This window comes from Equus asinus, chromosome 4 (genome assembly GCF_041296235.1).
Source record: "Equus asinus isolate D_3611 breed Donkey chromosome 4, EquAss-T2T_v2, whole genome shotgun sequence".
In the NCBI taxonomy this organism is placed as follows: Eukaryota; Metazoa; Chordata; class Mammalia; order Perissodactyla; family Equidae; genus Equus; species Equus asinus.
This window is the reverse complement of record NC_091793.1, coordinates 91,448,081-91,464,513: the sequence shown is the minus strand read 5'-3', so window position 1 is coordinate 91,464,513 and position 16,433 is coordinate 91,448,081. Positions and strand designations below refer to the sequence as shown.

Genomic DNA, 16,433 nt, shown 5'->3' with positions numbered 1-16,433 from the left:
GCAACAGATATTAGCTCAGGGCAAATCTTTCCCAGCAAAAAAGGAAAACAAAACTACCATATGATCCAGCAATCCCACCTCTGGGTATATATCCAAGGGAACTGAAATCAGGATCTTGTAGAGATGCCTGCACTCCTGTGTTCACTGCAGCATTACTCACAACAGCCAAGAAATGGAAACAATCTAAGTGTCGGTCAACAGATGAGGTTAAAGAAGATGTAGTGTGTGTGTGTATATGTATATACATGTATATATGTGTATGTACACACACACACACACACACAATGGAATATTATTTAGCCATGAGAAAGGACATCCTGCCATCTGTAACATGGATGAACCTTGAGGGCTCATCCCTCAAGTGAAGTAAGTGACATAAGTCAGACAGAGAAAGACAGATGCTGTATGATCTCACTTATATGTAGAATCTAAAAAAGTCAAACTCAGAGAAACGGAGAGTAGAGTGGTAGTTACCAGGGGTTGGAGGGTGAGGGAAACACAGAGATATTGGACAAAGGGTACAAACTTCCAGTTTTGACAAGATTGACAAGTTTGGGGATCTAATGAACAGCACGGTGATAATAGCTAATAATATTGTATCATATACTTGAATGTTGCTAAGAGAGTAGATGTTAAATGTTCTCACCACAAAAAGAAATGGTAACTATGTGATGGGATGCAGGTGGTAGCTAATGCTACAGTGATAATCATTTTACAACATATAAATGTATCATATCAACACATTAAACTTATACACCTCAAACTTATACAAATTGTATGTCGATTATATCTCAATAAAGCTGGGAGAAAAAAGGAAAAAGTATCTGTACCCATAATGACAGATCTGAGAAGCATCTGTATATATCTTGTAATTTCTGAGCTGACAATCTTTGTGATAATCTGGACTAATCTTGTCATTTTACAAAGTAGGAAAATAAAGCCCAGAGAAGTGAGTGACTCACCCAAAGTCACATAACTCCTCCTGTTAGCTCTCATTGCTCTAATAATTAAATCATAACTATTAAAAAAATCCAAAAACTAAATGATTAAGAACATGATGCTCTATAAGTGAAACTTATCAATGAAATCAACTAGTTATCAATGAAATTAACTAGGGCATCCAATGTCTGGAATCCAAAAATATCTTTAAAACATTCAGTTGAGAATTTAAAAATAATTTCAATCATATTTCAGATTCCCAAAGGTAAGGACTCTTTTTTTTTAATGCTGAAGCACCCAGACACTCCTTGATTTCATTAGCATTTTTCATCAGCTCTATTTTAGAACTCAGCATAAAAATATCTTCCTTTATCATTATCAGCAGCAGGCCCCAACTTCCCATAAATCAACTCCACCTTCATGTTTCAAGGGCCATTTAATCACCCCAACGTCTGAAGTTTATTCCTCAACACCAACGTATGCTTCTAAAAGTTAAATCTTCAAACATACAATCACCAAACTGGAGCCAAATAAGGTTAATTTTATAGTATCTGAGAATTCAATGCTAAAATTAGATTCATTCGTGAAGATTCATGAAACATTCAGTTACAATAGAGGTTCCATGAAAGAATGATTAGGTTTACAAGAGGTCATATATTCTAAGCCTAGCTATGTTATACCATCCAAGAAGGACTTTCTGTGTTTCCCAGAAATGCCTGTAAATGGAAGTAACTTGGGGAGACTTTTCTAGAATTTAATAATCCCAACTCCAAACCTGAGTGTTCCCACAAGGCAGGCTGATGTCGAATTTAGCCTTTTAAAGGTCAAATGACTAAACTCAAAGAATTTGGTTTTAGGGACTTGTGAAGTGGAAGTTGAGCAATGTAACACCTTTCCTTTGGCTTGATAAAATCAACCCACACTTATCAATGGCTACTCTGTACAAGGTGCTGTGTTAATATAAAGCTATGGTAATCAAAACAGTATGGTAATGGCATAAAGATTAGACCAATGAAACACAATAAAGAGACCAGAACAGCCTCAAACTCTTTTCGGGGTGATGGATATGTTCCTAATCTTACTGTGGTGATGGTTTCATGAGTGTATACGTATGTCAAAACTTCCAAAACTGTACACTTTAAATAAGTGTAGCTTACTTTATGTCAATTATACTTCAAGATAGCCATCTTTTTAAATATCTATTTTATTTTTCAACAGCCTCTTTACATTGTGGCAAATGGTTACTTGTTTCTGGCTGATAACATTGTTTATTCTCTCTTTTCGCTCTATTCCTAGCTCAGGGACAACTTTACACCACCTGCATTCTTCTACCTCACTTACTTGCTATCAGTGGCACCAGTGTGCACAACTTCAGGGGATTATAACCATGGTTGGTTTAAGCCAATTACAGTCATTCCATTTCTCTTTGCTTTCCCAGCTTCCCTATCAATTTGGGGTGACTATGTGACTCAATTCTGGCCAATAAGGCATAACAGATGTCTATTAAGGACTTGTGGGATATAGTTCCGTCCTAGATGAAATTTGGCTCTCTCTTCAGCCCATCTACCTTGGATGTGTTTGTGTGAGGATGTGATGATTGGTGCTATAGCAGCTCTTTTGCTACCATGAGACAAAACCCTACAGATATGAAAAGGTAACAGGTTGAAAAAGCAGAAAGGAAATAAAGAAAGATCTTGGATCCTTGATACTGTTGAAACACTGCACCAAAGCAAAATTTGCTTCTAAAACTTTAAAAAACACAAGAATGACCTGGGGAATCTTGTTAAAATGCAGATTCTGATTCAGTAGGTCTGAGGTGAGCCTGAGAGTCTATAATTCCAACAAGCTCCCAGGTGATGCAGATCACAACCTGAATAGCAAGATTCCAGACTTCTCATAATACTGTGAATGATTAAATGTGGCTTTACTTTTTTAAGCCACTGCTAGAATCTTATTACTATCAACTGAAAGCTTTCCTAATTCATACTGATTGGCTGGAGAATTTTCACTCTGTTGGGTTCTCATAGAAAAGGAAAAACACAATTATGAGACCAGAACTGTTGCTTAACCTATCTAACTCCAAACTTCTGTGACACTGGCCCATAAGTTTGAGGAATAAACCAGTTTACATAAGGCCAACCAAGATCGGAAGAGACTTCCTAGATTTGAAAGGTAAACTTTTTTCTCCTCCTTCTCATCCAAACAATCATTTACTTAGTCATTCAATCAGCCTTTGTTCATTCATTCGAATATTATGAAGCACATGGCAGATGCAAAGCACTATGATAAGCACTGGTTACTTAAGAGAATAAAACCCAGACCCCGCTGGTCTAGAACCGCTCTGTCGTAAGAGCAGGCAGAGAGGACAAAGGAAGGGCCGGCTTACAGTCTTCACATCGTTGGTGCCAATAATCCCACCGATCTCCCCTAGATCCTTCAGCAGCAAATTCAGGATCTCGGTGGCTCTCTTTTTCTGGTGGTTGCTTAGCTCTTGTAGCTGGCTCAGCTCTCTCTGTGTGGTTGTCAACGTAGTCTGAAAAACAAATTGTAATAACAAATTAAAAGAGTTGTCCGTTGATGTAACACATGCAGCGTTGCAAAGAACAACAACATAATCTAGGATGGAACTCTTGTACCATTTCATGTTACTGCAACATAGGAGTTCTCTTAAGGCAAACTATAGCATAGCACTGCATTCTCTGATAAGAAGAGGACTTGTCTTGACCTGATATGTTATATATCTATATATCAGATGACGATTTCCAGACCTGTGAAATAAGTTTCCTTATTAAAAATAAAGCCCAAAAGGAGCCCTTAGGTTTATAACATGTAATCACACCTTCCTGCTTACCAGATGTTCTGTTTCACTCCACATTCTCAAACATCTAAACATACCTGCAAGCGTACACACCTCCACTCCCAAACCAAGTGGCTCCCTGGACCACTTCCAAATTCCCACCTGACTTCATAATAATAGATGGGTCTGGAAGGCCCCGAGGGACAGAAATGAGTTTAGAAAACAACTTAGCAAAAGTCTTCTAATCTTCACAGTGAAGCTGAATTGAACACTCGTCATCTCTTTCCAAAATTATGCAAGTTCAACAAGAGATGGCTTCTAATATATAGCAAAAATTCCATTTTATTGGAATATTTATTCAAAATATTTATTCCAAATATTATCAAAACTATTTTTTTCCCATCCCTCATGTATGTTACCAAAAGGCATACATATTTTCGACTAACTTAATGAACCCTCAACATCAAGAGAATAGCCATCTTTTGGTGTGTTGGTATTAACTCAGCCAACAAAGAAAATAATTCCCCTAAATTATGGAGCTGTGGAGGTTAATGTAAAGACTTTATGCAATTCTTCCACATGCAGCTATTTTACTACAGCACTTTTTAATGATCTGACCAAAAATAGTACTCTAAACAAGTCTAGTAATACTTTGGTTTGACAGAAAGGAAGAATTGTATTATGGAAAATGTTTCCTTGTTTTGAGAAGAAAATAATACAAGGACTAGCTAAAGAATCCTATAGAAACAGTACACAGAGAACATCTAAGTCTCCTCCTTTCCTAAGTGATTTCTGGTTTGTTTTTTCACTTGTTTTTTTTTTGGCATTGCCACTGCTTATTTCATTTTCTTTTTAAAATCCACGGAAGCAGCAGTTCCATCTGGGGAAGCCATTAAAAAGGTCTTCCTCCATGCAGTTGAATGTATGGAGTGAGGAGCATTTTCCATCAGCTCCACGGTGAGCAGATTAGCCTTCCTGCACCATCTGCTCCTTCTCCCTGCCCAGGAGGACTGGATGTTTTCCACAATGGAGGCTGGGCACAGTCCCATGATACCAGGCCATCAGGCCGAGGTGCCAAGGGCAGCTGGTAACGGCCACTCAGCTTCCCATCACCCATTTTCCAAGTAAAAAAAGACAAAATGGACACATCCCACCACCAGCCACCTCACCAAATGCTCACTGATCCTGCGGTTGCTAGCTCACTGTGCAGAACCTGCGGCATCTTTGACTAGGAGAATCTGACAACTAGGAAATGTGTAGACTGAAGCACTCGCTTAAAACAGGATAAGAAACAAACCAGGAGAGCTCAGTCCTGGGCCAGGACAAGGAGCCACGGGGAGGGAATGGATTTCATTCAGGAAGGTGTAATCCAGAGGAGAGAAATCAGTACGTTCCATGGGTCACCCACTCCCACCTGTTAACAAGACACTTAAGATTTATTTATTGATATTGTAGCATATACACAGGTCCGTGCTAAGTACTTTATGTAAACTGTCACTAATTCTCATGCTCTGAAAGGGAGATGTTATTATCACCATTTTTTACAAATAAGGGAATGAATACTCAAGAAATGTAAATGTCTGGACTAAGGCTTAACAGTTGTAAAGTCAAAATGTTAACCAGGATTTTTCTGACTCCAAAGTCTGCACTCTCCTGACTATTCCACAAGGCATCTCTGCTAATGTTATAAATCCCCTGGATATAAAACAGTTGTGATATGCAGTGCCGGGATGAGAGGACAAAAGTTATTTACACAAAGTTTTTCAATTATTGGAGGATTTCAGAGAATGCATCTACGTCAAACACTGAAAAACCATTAGCCAACTGCCTTTCTATATACTGTCTGTCAACAAACATCAATGTAAGTACAGGAATGGCAGCTGAGGAAGTCCCGCCCCCTAGAAACAAATGCTTCAACCGTTTTCTGGGCCAGTTCATCTGTCAGCTGCTCATTGGCTCTGGTCTTGTCCTCCACTTCCTGTGACTTCTGGTCGTAATTGACAGCCAGCTCCTCCAGGGCCTGGAGAACTTCCTTCACTTCATCTTTGGCTGCCTCGTTTTCAATCTGGAGACGTGTCAGCTCCTCCTGGATCTTCTCATAGTCTCTTCTTGTGGAAGCTAAAAGCTGGGGAAATGAGATGGTGTGGAATTGGTGAATCTAAATGTTCAAATGTTTCTGTTCTGTGCTCTGTCCAAAATAAAGTAGTTAAAAAAAAACAGATACAAGAAAACAAGTTGGAAAAGCTCAGGATAACTAGAAATCCTATTATGTATTCAGATACTAGACTGAAAAATAGCATGTTAGCTACATAGGCTTAACTCATGGGGGACTCATTTCTGAGGACTATCATAACACTTACATCGTTGTTTACCATTATTACCATTTCACATTGTAAACAGGTCAATTTCAGACACAATCAAAACAATATAAAAGGGCAGTCGTCAATTTTTCTTAATATTCATCAAAGATATATAGAGGGATATACCCCACACATTAACACTAGTTAAAAGTGAATGACTGGGTTTGCGGATGCTTTCATTATCTTTGTGCCTACTGTATCTTCTGATCTTCCTATAATGAACAGATATTGCCATGAGAGTATATAAAAAGAAAAATATTAAGAGTTGTAATTGTAACAGAAAGGAAAGTTTAGCACAGGCAGTTGTACCAAGTTGGAGATGCAAAGGAATAGAATGGGAGGAAGAGGGCAGGAAATACTAAGCAAATGGAAGACTCAACTAGAGTTAAGAGGGAAATCAATTAAATACGGTTGATCTGATTGCAAAGGCACAGATGATCTCCCTGCCAAGGGAAGTGTTTGGGCAGGGGGCTTAATCATTGCCCTGCAGAGACGAAGGGGAACAAAGAGGCAGAGGAAGGAAATGGTTACAGAGAGAGTCACGTCTATGGGAGGGCTGGGACTCGGGACATGAACCCAAGCCACCTGCTATAATTGCATCATGTGATCCAATCCGCAGCATTTTAGCAACAAAGCAGAAAGCACCCTAAAGCACAAAAGAGAAAAAAATACTTAGATGGCCTTCAGCAAGAGAATTACTCCATTATCCACGTTTGATAGATTGGCTGTCTGTCCTCTGCTTAGGTTCCTGTTTGTAAAATACTTGGCAAACACGATGCAATACAGAAATTTCCCGGAGAACTGAATGCCACTGGGGAAAGACTGAAAACACTTTGCCTCCTTTTCACTGTATCACATACACACTGTCACAGCACCTGGACCCGTCCTCTTTCCTCTCCCCTCCTCTACTTGCTACTTTCGTTCTTCGTGGGTTTTTCCCCCTACAAGATAGCATGAGAACATGGTGTACATCAAAGACCTGGGCTGGCTGATTTGCAAAGCTGAAAAAGACTAAACCAGCAAGAAGCAGGAATGCTGGGCTGTGGGTATGAGGAAGTAAAAATCATTCCTGCTCAACTACCAAGCTCTTCCTTCGTCTCTGTTCTTCAAAGACTAAGTGTAGCAATCAGCTCCTCACTCTCAAAGCCCCAGGGCTCTATGAAGTCAGACATTTATTTTCTAAATTCAGCTAAAATCAGCTTTTAGCAGGCATTGAAAGGAAATCTACCAACAAATTTCCACAGGATTCAGTGATTTTAAAAAAAATTCTTTGCAAATTAAATTTCTGAAACAAACATCAACAACAAAGAGTAATAAAAGAACCTTGTAAAAAAATTTTTATTGTATTCTTTACCTCATCCTGATCCAACATCTGTTGCTTTAGCTTTTCCGCCAGCTGGCTCTGCTGGTTAATTTCATCATCCTGAAACGAAACATCATGTTTAATTTTTTGGGTTAGTTATGTCATTTTTGATATCCTGGTTTTGCAACGACAGTCAATGCAACGATAGCCAGCTGTCAGCTCGCTAATAAGATGAACAGACTGGTGTGGTGTATCCCACAGCACAGAGATTGGTTCTGGGATCCTGATTTGGTTAAAACACTACTTTGCCCACCTTTCTCAGCAGATGAAATATCTGAATATTCTGGGAAATATAACATCCTGCACATTCAACTCAATTCCTGCTCATCCAGAAATCAGAGATCTAGGATTTGGGAACTGAAAGGGCCTTGAGAGCTATCCCTCCCAAATCAAAGAGGTTAACAGTGAATTCCTAGTTCAAAAAATAAGGGAGTGAATTTCTAACAATCTGCACGGTAATAGATTCATGTCCCAAATCTGGTCAAACACATCAGTGACCAGGAATGCTGCCACGTGTACAGTAGGAGAGACAAGGATTTCCACTTCAAACCTCTTACTTAGACTGGAAAAATATTTGCTAGAGAATTAATCTTTGGCAAGAACAGACCGCCCTCTTGATTAGAAGTTAATTTTCTTACCAGTTTGAAAAAACAAAGAAACTCAAGGAAGTTGGGGGTGAGAAGCATTAAGGTTTACTTTCTGGCCGGTCACTGGAGTGGGAAAGCATCCTCCCACAGGCAAACGCGCTCTCCTCACTCTCATTTTCTGCCACTAGGTGCTGCTGCCACAAAAGCCAGAGCTGCCCGCCTCTCACCTCCCCGTGCAACCGTCTCTGCTTCTCCCAAAACCCAGTCCACTCAGGGCAGGCAAAGCAGCATGCGGACGACGCCCAACCTCAGGAGACTCAGTCTTTGCTACAAAGATTCTCATGAGCTCAAATGCAGTTTTGAGGCACAGCCTGTGAAGGACGACAACTTGACTTCACATGTGCCTCTCCCTTAGAAACAGGAGAAAATCCTATTGAATGACACTTCAAGGGTCTCAACCCTAAGCAGAGTCATGTTCAGTTCAGTATTCTCGGGTCCCTCTTTGTGCCAGGTGCTGCCCAGGTGTTTTCATCAGCAGCCCATAAAAAACCCTGCACTGTGCTTTTCACCTTTTCCAGAGGTGAGGTGAGGGGTGAACTCAAGGACCTGGGTGGCAGAATTGCAGTTTTCCACGGGTAGTCTGCAGCCTGTTTGGTCGTGTCTATGCATACATTTAAATCAGATTAACTCAGTGTCGCAACCTAATGCAACCTAATGCTTTTCGCAGAGCAGGAAAACTCTAAAATCAGCATGACAGGAGCCATATCTCCTTTTCCTTTATGTTGAACATCTTTTGATCTTATTTCTCTACTCAAGGACATCCTGTTTCTACTGAACTTTTTACACCAATGTTCCTTTAATGGTTCTACAAAAATACTCTTGACTTTCCTCTCCAAATCAGATTGCTGGCAGGAGAATTAGGGAAATTACACCAGAGTGAAACTGCTGAAAAATGGTACTTCCACAGCTAGGAGACTATTTTGTAGAGCATTATTTTCTCTTCTACATTATAAACTTAGAATGTCAGTTACCAGGAACAATTTCGTGTTTATGGTCCTCAGCACATAAATATTAAACAACTTAAAATAAAAGACTCAAGGAGTTTAACATCAGGGAGCTGCCATCTCTTCCCCTGGGACATATAAGCCATGGCTACAAGTGCTATAAATCACAAGAGAAGCAAAACGGTGGAGCAAGCACTTGTTCTTATACTGTGTTCATCTCAAGGCCTGAAGATGCAGGCTTCCTCCCATACAGGTGGCAAGCCGGGGCGCAGTGATTTTTTGAGGTACAGTGAGAAACCAAGGGCCCTGAGCCCCTCTAGGAAGGACGAAGAACAGGGATTACGTTATAAGGACATGAATCACTCATACCAGAGACATTTCCAAAACTACACTTAAGGGAACTTCTCCTAGGAATTAGCATAGTCTACTGTGATGTTTAAAAAATTTTTCAAAACTTTCAGAATAAGATACACTGGGCAATCTGTATCTATACATTCAATTGCATCTCTTAGAACATGCTCAGTCTGATGCTGACTATGAAGATCGAGTCTGTGGATAACAGATTTCAAAGCACTTTTCAGAAAATATTCTTGTACTTGAATTGTCTTATACATGAAATAGGTGAGTGTCAACAGGTCACTGGTCACCTTTAATTATAAAGATGTTTTCATTGCAATGGTAATCAGTGAAATATGGTCCAACTTATATTTCTACTTACACTTAATTCCTCTCATCCTTTTCCAGTAGTACAGTAGTACTGGAGAGATGATGAGGAAGAAGAGAGACAGTGCCAACACCAATTTGCTCATCTTATAATTCAGCCCACCTCTGCACCACCACCCCTCTAATACCACATATGACATGGCTTCTCCCTTAAGCAAATCCAGAAGGGAGAAGGTAGAAAAGAAAGAAAAACACTAATATTTATTGAGTGCTATATACTAGAAACTTTTAATCCCCATTGTAACCTTTAAAGTAACATAACTGAGCCCCAGGTTGCAGATGAAAAAAAATATTTTCAGCACAGTAGGGCATCAGCCAGGTCTCAGCATTATCAAGTCACATCGCAGGTCTGACTCTAACGTGCATGCTTTTCCATCACACAGCACTGATTCGAGAGAAGATCTGTCCTTACTCCTCTGGAGGGGCAGCACAGAAGGACAGAGGCAGCAGCTGGGAGGAGACCGAGATGTCCTTCTCTCACTACATTCTAAATAGATTGATTAGGGTTGACAAGTTCCTCATATAAAGGGTTAAAGCCAAAATGGGAATGAGCACTGGACTGGGGAGTCAGAAGATGTGGAACCTCATTGCAGCTCTGCCACCTACGAGTGACGTAAACTTGGGCAAGTCATGTAACCATCCTGGGCTAGTTGCTCATCCAGACCTAGATACTTTCAGCTCTACTGTTCAATAATCTATGAAGATGCTATATCCCAACTCACGTATTCTCAAAAGTAGCAAACTACCTACATCATCAGAAGCATGAAATACCTTCTAGAACCTTTAAGTGGAGGACAAATAAGAATGACAGCTGATCAGACATAATCAGGCAGTCCATAGGTAGAGTTACTAAGGTCAAACCACTAGCTCTGGTGCCTTCGAAGGCTGAGCTTTTGGGTGCAGCTCTCTCCCAGATCTCTCAGCATCAACCTGTGATGGACCACAAATGCTAACCTTGAAATGAGTGCTTTACAGGCTTTTCAAGGCATATGTCAAAGGAAAATGATATGACAGAAGATTTCCTAGGCTGGTCATCAGGAGGCAGAGACTCGGGGTCAGCTCTGCCGGCTACCAACTGAATACCCACAAGGCATGACATTTTCATCACTCTGAGCTCAGTCCTCATCACTACCTTTTGGAAGCTGGATTCAAGACTCTAAAATCTTTCTCAGATCAATGAAAGCTCCTCATGCCACCAAAGTAAATGATCCCAATTCCAACCATGGTAGGAGTCTATTCATAGAGAACAGAGTATAGAATCAGGTTATCACCTCTCTTCCGGCATTCTTTGGGGATTACTAAAAATGAACCCACCAATTCTAAAATGAGGGAAAAGATTGCAGTATGTTTAAACAATAGCATTTGTTTGGAGAAATCAAGAAATTGCATATACCGTTAACTTACTATTGATTTCCTTTTTCTCTCACTTGGTTTTGAGGTTTTACATAAAATACCTGGGTAGAAACGGAAGGGTAACAGTATGTCAAGTGCCTAAAGGGCAATTAACCCTGCTATCATGCATGTGAACATCTTATTAAACATGTTAGCAGAAGGGTAGGGTGACCCCAGTTTAGTGCTGTGGTTATAATACCAACTCCCAGAGTCACAAACACAAAGCAGAACTAGCTCTCACAAGGTGACCAGCCACATTTCTCTTGTAAAGGTGACACCAGACTGTGCTGTACTCAGAAGAGAGAGGCCTGTGAGATTAATGGCAACGTTAACATAACAAAGCTGTTTCATCCAAGCCAGAGGTGTCCCCATGCACTCTGAGGTGAACCACAGCAAAAAAGATTAAATCAGACTAAAAATATCAGCAACCTTGATGAAATGAACTGAGAGGATTTAGAATATTCCAAGGGCAAGATGCCAAGATCACGTGAAACACCAATTTAATTTCCTACACTTCTGGGATTTCTAACCTGACCTTCATTGGGGATGAATGATACACAGTGTTCTCCAAGGTCTCTTTTCCTCTATTCCAACCTGTGCATTGACATGACTATTTGAGTCCCAAAAGTTTGCCATAAAATTGGACATCCCTAATCAGCACGTCCAAACTTTTCATTCAAGAGTATGCTCCCGGAAACAGCTTTACCGATAAGGTAGCAGCTATCAGACCACACACCACTTCTACTGGTTCCTCATCCCAGGGCCTTAGAGTTACATGATTAAAGTACACACTTGAGTTTTAGGAGCCACCACCCTTGCCTCCACAGCTGGGACTACTGTTGGAGTTTCCAAGAGGTAAGGGAGAGGCCCAGAGAAGAAAAGAAGAGAGAATTAAACAAAGATCACACACACATACATACAAACCCAACCCTCATGCAGTGATCAGCCCCAGTCCAATGTCTAGAAGTGAAGACTGTCTATCCAGGCCAACACTCCCTTCTTCCAAGCAAATTTTCCAGTCAAGTTCCCTGAGTCTGCCGAATCAAGAGCTAGGGTAGAAATTAGGAAGACAGATATAAACATCAGTCTGCATCCTACTTCAGCTCCATGGGGCTTGAAGCTGCTTCTGGCCAATAGGTCTGGGACCTGCCACCTTTAGTCTCTGTACTAGAGTCAGGACTATAATCTCTGGCTACAGACCTTATCATCCAGTTGTCTGTAGAGACTGGAGATCTCCTCGTCGTACTTCTCCTTCTCCTCTGCAGAGATGCCGGCAACAACAGGAGCAATGTTGTCTAAGATGGGGGTGTTATCACAGGGCTCCAGGGTCTTCTGGTCCTTAGCACTGATCTGTTCTTCCTCAGGCACAGCTTCTCCTGCAAAGCACAGCCGAGAGGAGTTGGAGATTGAAAAAATTCAGTATGCGACCCTCCAGCAAGAGTTCCGAAACAAGTCACCCCCATGAAAAAGACACAGAGGACACAACCAAGAGCCGTTGTAGAGTTATAGCTTGCGTTCTTTCTGTTTGACAAGAAAGGTCATAGTTAATTGACCAATACTATTTTAAGGAAGAAGAGGACTATATAATACTTCCTCCCTCACAATGCATTACTTAAGTAAATTGTTTCCTTCAACCACACAAGCTCTGAACTAATCCAACTTGTAGTGATACCCAGAATTTTTTGCATACACTTCCTTTTTCTTGAGAAATATGCTAGGGCTTTTCTAGAAGCATACTGTCTCTAGTGACTGATTCACAGGGAAACAGATCTCTGAGGCATCCTATTTACCAGTTAATTAGGCTACTGTTTCCTTAACAGAAACAGCCGAATCAAGGAACAAATTCGCCATTGTTGAACAGAGCACTGTCAATCCTCTGAATCTGAGCGTCTCTGAATCTGAAGCAGGAAGCCAGGCAGCCCCAGACCCAGGAACTCTAACTGACATTGCACAAACACATTCCACTACCACTCTCTCCCCTAGGAAGTCAGAATTAATTGGCTCAGCTGGAGAGTTCAAATAGAATAATTTCCTGTGATGTCAGGTAGTCCCGGGAAAGAAAAAGCAGCCAATCTAGAATATCATGCAGAGACCCTGCACACACTTCTCAATTTGCAGAGCAGCATCTGTTGAGGTCTCTGAAAGAAGCATTACCAAATTGGACCATGCAAATTGAGGAAAAAGGCAAAGTTCTCAAGCAAGCCAGTGGCTATGCCCAACAAGAAAATCCCCTTGCAAAGACAAACTTTGTCAAAAGGAGTCTATGAAAACCATGTGGCTCAACCGATTCTCTCAAATATCTTCTTGGAAACCAAACCAAAACCAAACATACTTTTCCATCACAATGTTTACCATCAACTTCACACTCAGTTTGCTACATCAAGTGAGTGTCTGCCGTGTTCAAGCCTCACTCCAGTTCTCAGCCCATATATGCATTCTGTGGAAATTCCCCAGGAAAACTGCCCTGAGCCAGAGGGAATACCTCAAAAAAAACCAAAAAATGACAGAACAACTGCAATCCTAATTTGTGGCTTCTTTAACAGTATACATCATTCCTCAAGGAACTCACTTGAACTCTGTATATATTTATCTCAACATAAACAAAAGCATTTTGTGATGGGTTAGCTTTGCTGCTGAAGATTCCATTATCTCAACTGATAACCACAAAATGGTAGGAAGGCCTCCATGTTTAATAAAATGAACACCCAATGATTTCACTTTTGTATCACAGTTCCGTTTAAAGCAGCAACTTAAAGCAAAACCTAGAATAAACTATTACTTTGCTGAATACAAAACTGAGCCAACCCTTTTTTCTTCTAAAGCTCAACTAGACTGTACTGTACCTAAGCCTTTTTCTAAAATTATTGACCTGAAACAAAACCAGAATGTCAGAGTAGCCTTTGAACTGAACCTGAACCAAATCAATATTTCATTCAGTTCCAATTCCTGGTTTAAAACATCCATCAACAACCTTAGTGTGCAGACTGGATTTCATCCAATTACAGGATCTATATTCTCTACAGCTTGCTAAATCCCCAGGCCATAAAAGCAGTACTGTGTTCTAGTTCCTAAGAATTTTTTTTGCTTTAAAAATATATATATATATATATATATTCTAACTATAGAGTATACACTAAAACTAGAAAGTCCTCCTTCACCCCACCTCCCAATTCTGTTCCTTCTCTAGAGAAATTCACCACTAACACTTTGGTAAATTCCTTTGCCTACTTGGATCATGCCTAAATCTCCAATTTTTCAGGTCTACCTTCTGAAATTTGTGAACAGGGCAATCCAGTGCAGGACAAATTTGATCTTCCAGCTTACACATGATGAAGGTGAAATTCCTAATTGCACCAGACCAGAAATTAGCCAGAATTTGGTCATATTATCCATAGGTCAACTCACCCCAAGTCCAGAGGTAAGATATAAAAACATCTGGAAGAGACATATTCTCTGTGTTCTTTTGTTCCAAATGGCCAAAGAGGAAGTGATATCATGAGGCTTGGGTGAGGTCAGGAGCTACTCGGTGCATGCTTTGATTCATCTGGGCAGGCAGGAGCCAGCAATGGACCCCCATAACCCAATGGTGAGTGACCTGCTCTGAGCAGAAGTCACAGGCTTGACTGCTCCTAAAGCATCACCAAGTACTAGGGTTGTCGCAGATTAGAGAAGTTCAACAAGCCAGCCAACACTGCCACGAGGCACCTTGAAAGCGACCAACAGACACTGTGTAAACATCTCCAGTACTATGGTGGGACACTATGCTACACTGCACCTTTTAACAGATATAATTAATCACAATCCCTCCTCCTGCTTAACCTCTTGGTTTCCCTTTTGTAAGAGAGGAAATAACCATACCCCTTTAATATAGCTTTGCTCTAAAGATTAATTAAAATAGTACAGTAGTCCCCTCATTTCCGAGGGGTATATGTTCCAAGACCCCCACAGGGGTGTCTGAAACCATGGATAGCACCAAACCCTATATATACTATGTTTTTTCCCCATACATACACATCTATGATAAAGTTTAATTTATAAATTAGGCACAGTAAGAGATTAACAATAATACCTAATAACAAAATAGAACAATTATAACAATATGCTGTAATAAAAATTACCATAGATTTTAGCAACATCGGCATGTGACGTTTTTTCTTAAGTCAAGACCTTTCACATTTTCACTTAAAGGAAGCACTTCTTGGCTTCTCTTTGGCATATTTGAATTGCCAGAATCACTGCTCTGGCGCTTTAGGGCCATTATTAAGTAAAATTAGGGTCACTTGAACACAAGCACTGTGATACTGCGACAGTCGATCTGATAACCAAGAGGGCTACTAACCAACTAACAGGCGGGTAGTGCACACAGCATGGATACGCTGGACAAAGAGATGATTCATCTTCTGAGCAAGATGGAACGAGCTGGAGAGGATGGAGTGAGATTTCATCATGCTACTCAGAATGGCATGCAATTTAAAACTTATGAATTGTTTATTTCTGAAATTTTCCATTTAACATTTTCAGGCTGCAGTTAACTGAGGGTAACTAAAACCACGGAAAGCAAAACTGTGGATAAGTGGTGACTGCTGTATATGTAAAAGCACAAAAGGTGTTACTGTTCAAAGTCCATCTCTTATCCCCTCCTCTCCCTGACAAACTGCCAACTTTTTAGTCTCTGCAAATAAATTATTCTGAGATTAGTGTTTCTGGGGCCTTCACAACACCTTTGTGGCTGGAGCTCAGTTCTAAAAATAAAACACAATGTAGCTACGCAAGTCCCTTTCAGGTTTATTTTTATTATTATTAAAACAATATTTGAAACTTAGAGCAGACTTTCTGGTTTCGCTTGAACAATTCTCTCAATCAAAGCATCAACACATCCCCCACAAAGCTATATCTAAACAACGAGCTCTTCCCAGTTATATTCTAAAGGTCAGACAGTCAGGATTATTTTTTGCAGCAGCCGTTCAGGCCGAGAAGAACAAAGCGGCAACACGCAGGAACAAAAGCAGCAGGCGTCTGCAGGAGAGCACAGCTCCTGCCCAGAGAGGAATCAGGAGCCAGTTTTCCCAAACACCTCTGCCTTTCAAAGGACCGAGAAAATGACTTCCAGAAGCGTCCCTGGTAACTACACTGTCCAGCTCACAAACACGTCTGGGGATTGTAAATTCCCAACACCATGCAAGACCTGACACTAGGCAATCTGTCTCCATGGCAATCTCACCACGTTAATCGAGAATATTCCCTGCACTGCAGTGGACCGAGCCTCTG

General features: G+C 40.6%; 1 protein-coding gene across 2 annotated transcripts in view; it reads right to left on the bottom strand.

Annotated features, from left to right (window-relative positions):
- KIF5C (kinesin family member 5C) overlaps positions 1–16,433 on the bottom strand; it is a 146,919-nt gene that overhangs the window by 38,149 nt on the left and 92,337 nt on the right. For both annotated transcript variants that reach the window (XM_014831682.3, XM_014831681.3), the window contains exons 12-15: positions 12,366–12,541; positions 7,451–7,519; positions 5,655–5,861; positions 3,326–3,472 (exon numbers count right to left, since the gene is read on the bottom strand). In XM_014831682.3, coding sequence (XP_014687168.1) covers positions 3,326–3,472; positions 5,655–5,861; positions 7,451–7,519; positions 12,366–12,541 — 599 coding nt within the window. The remainder of the gene's footprint in view (positions 1–3,325; positions 3,473–5,654; positions 5,862–7,450; positions 7,520–12,365; positions 12,542–16,433) is intronic.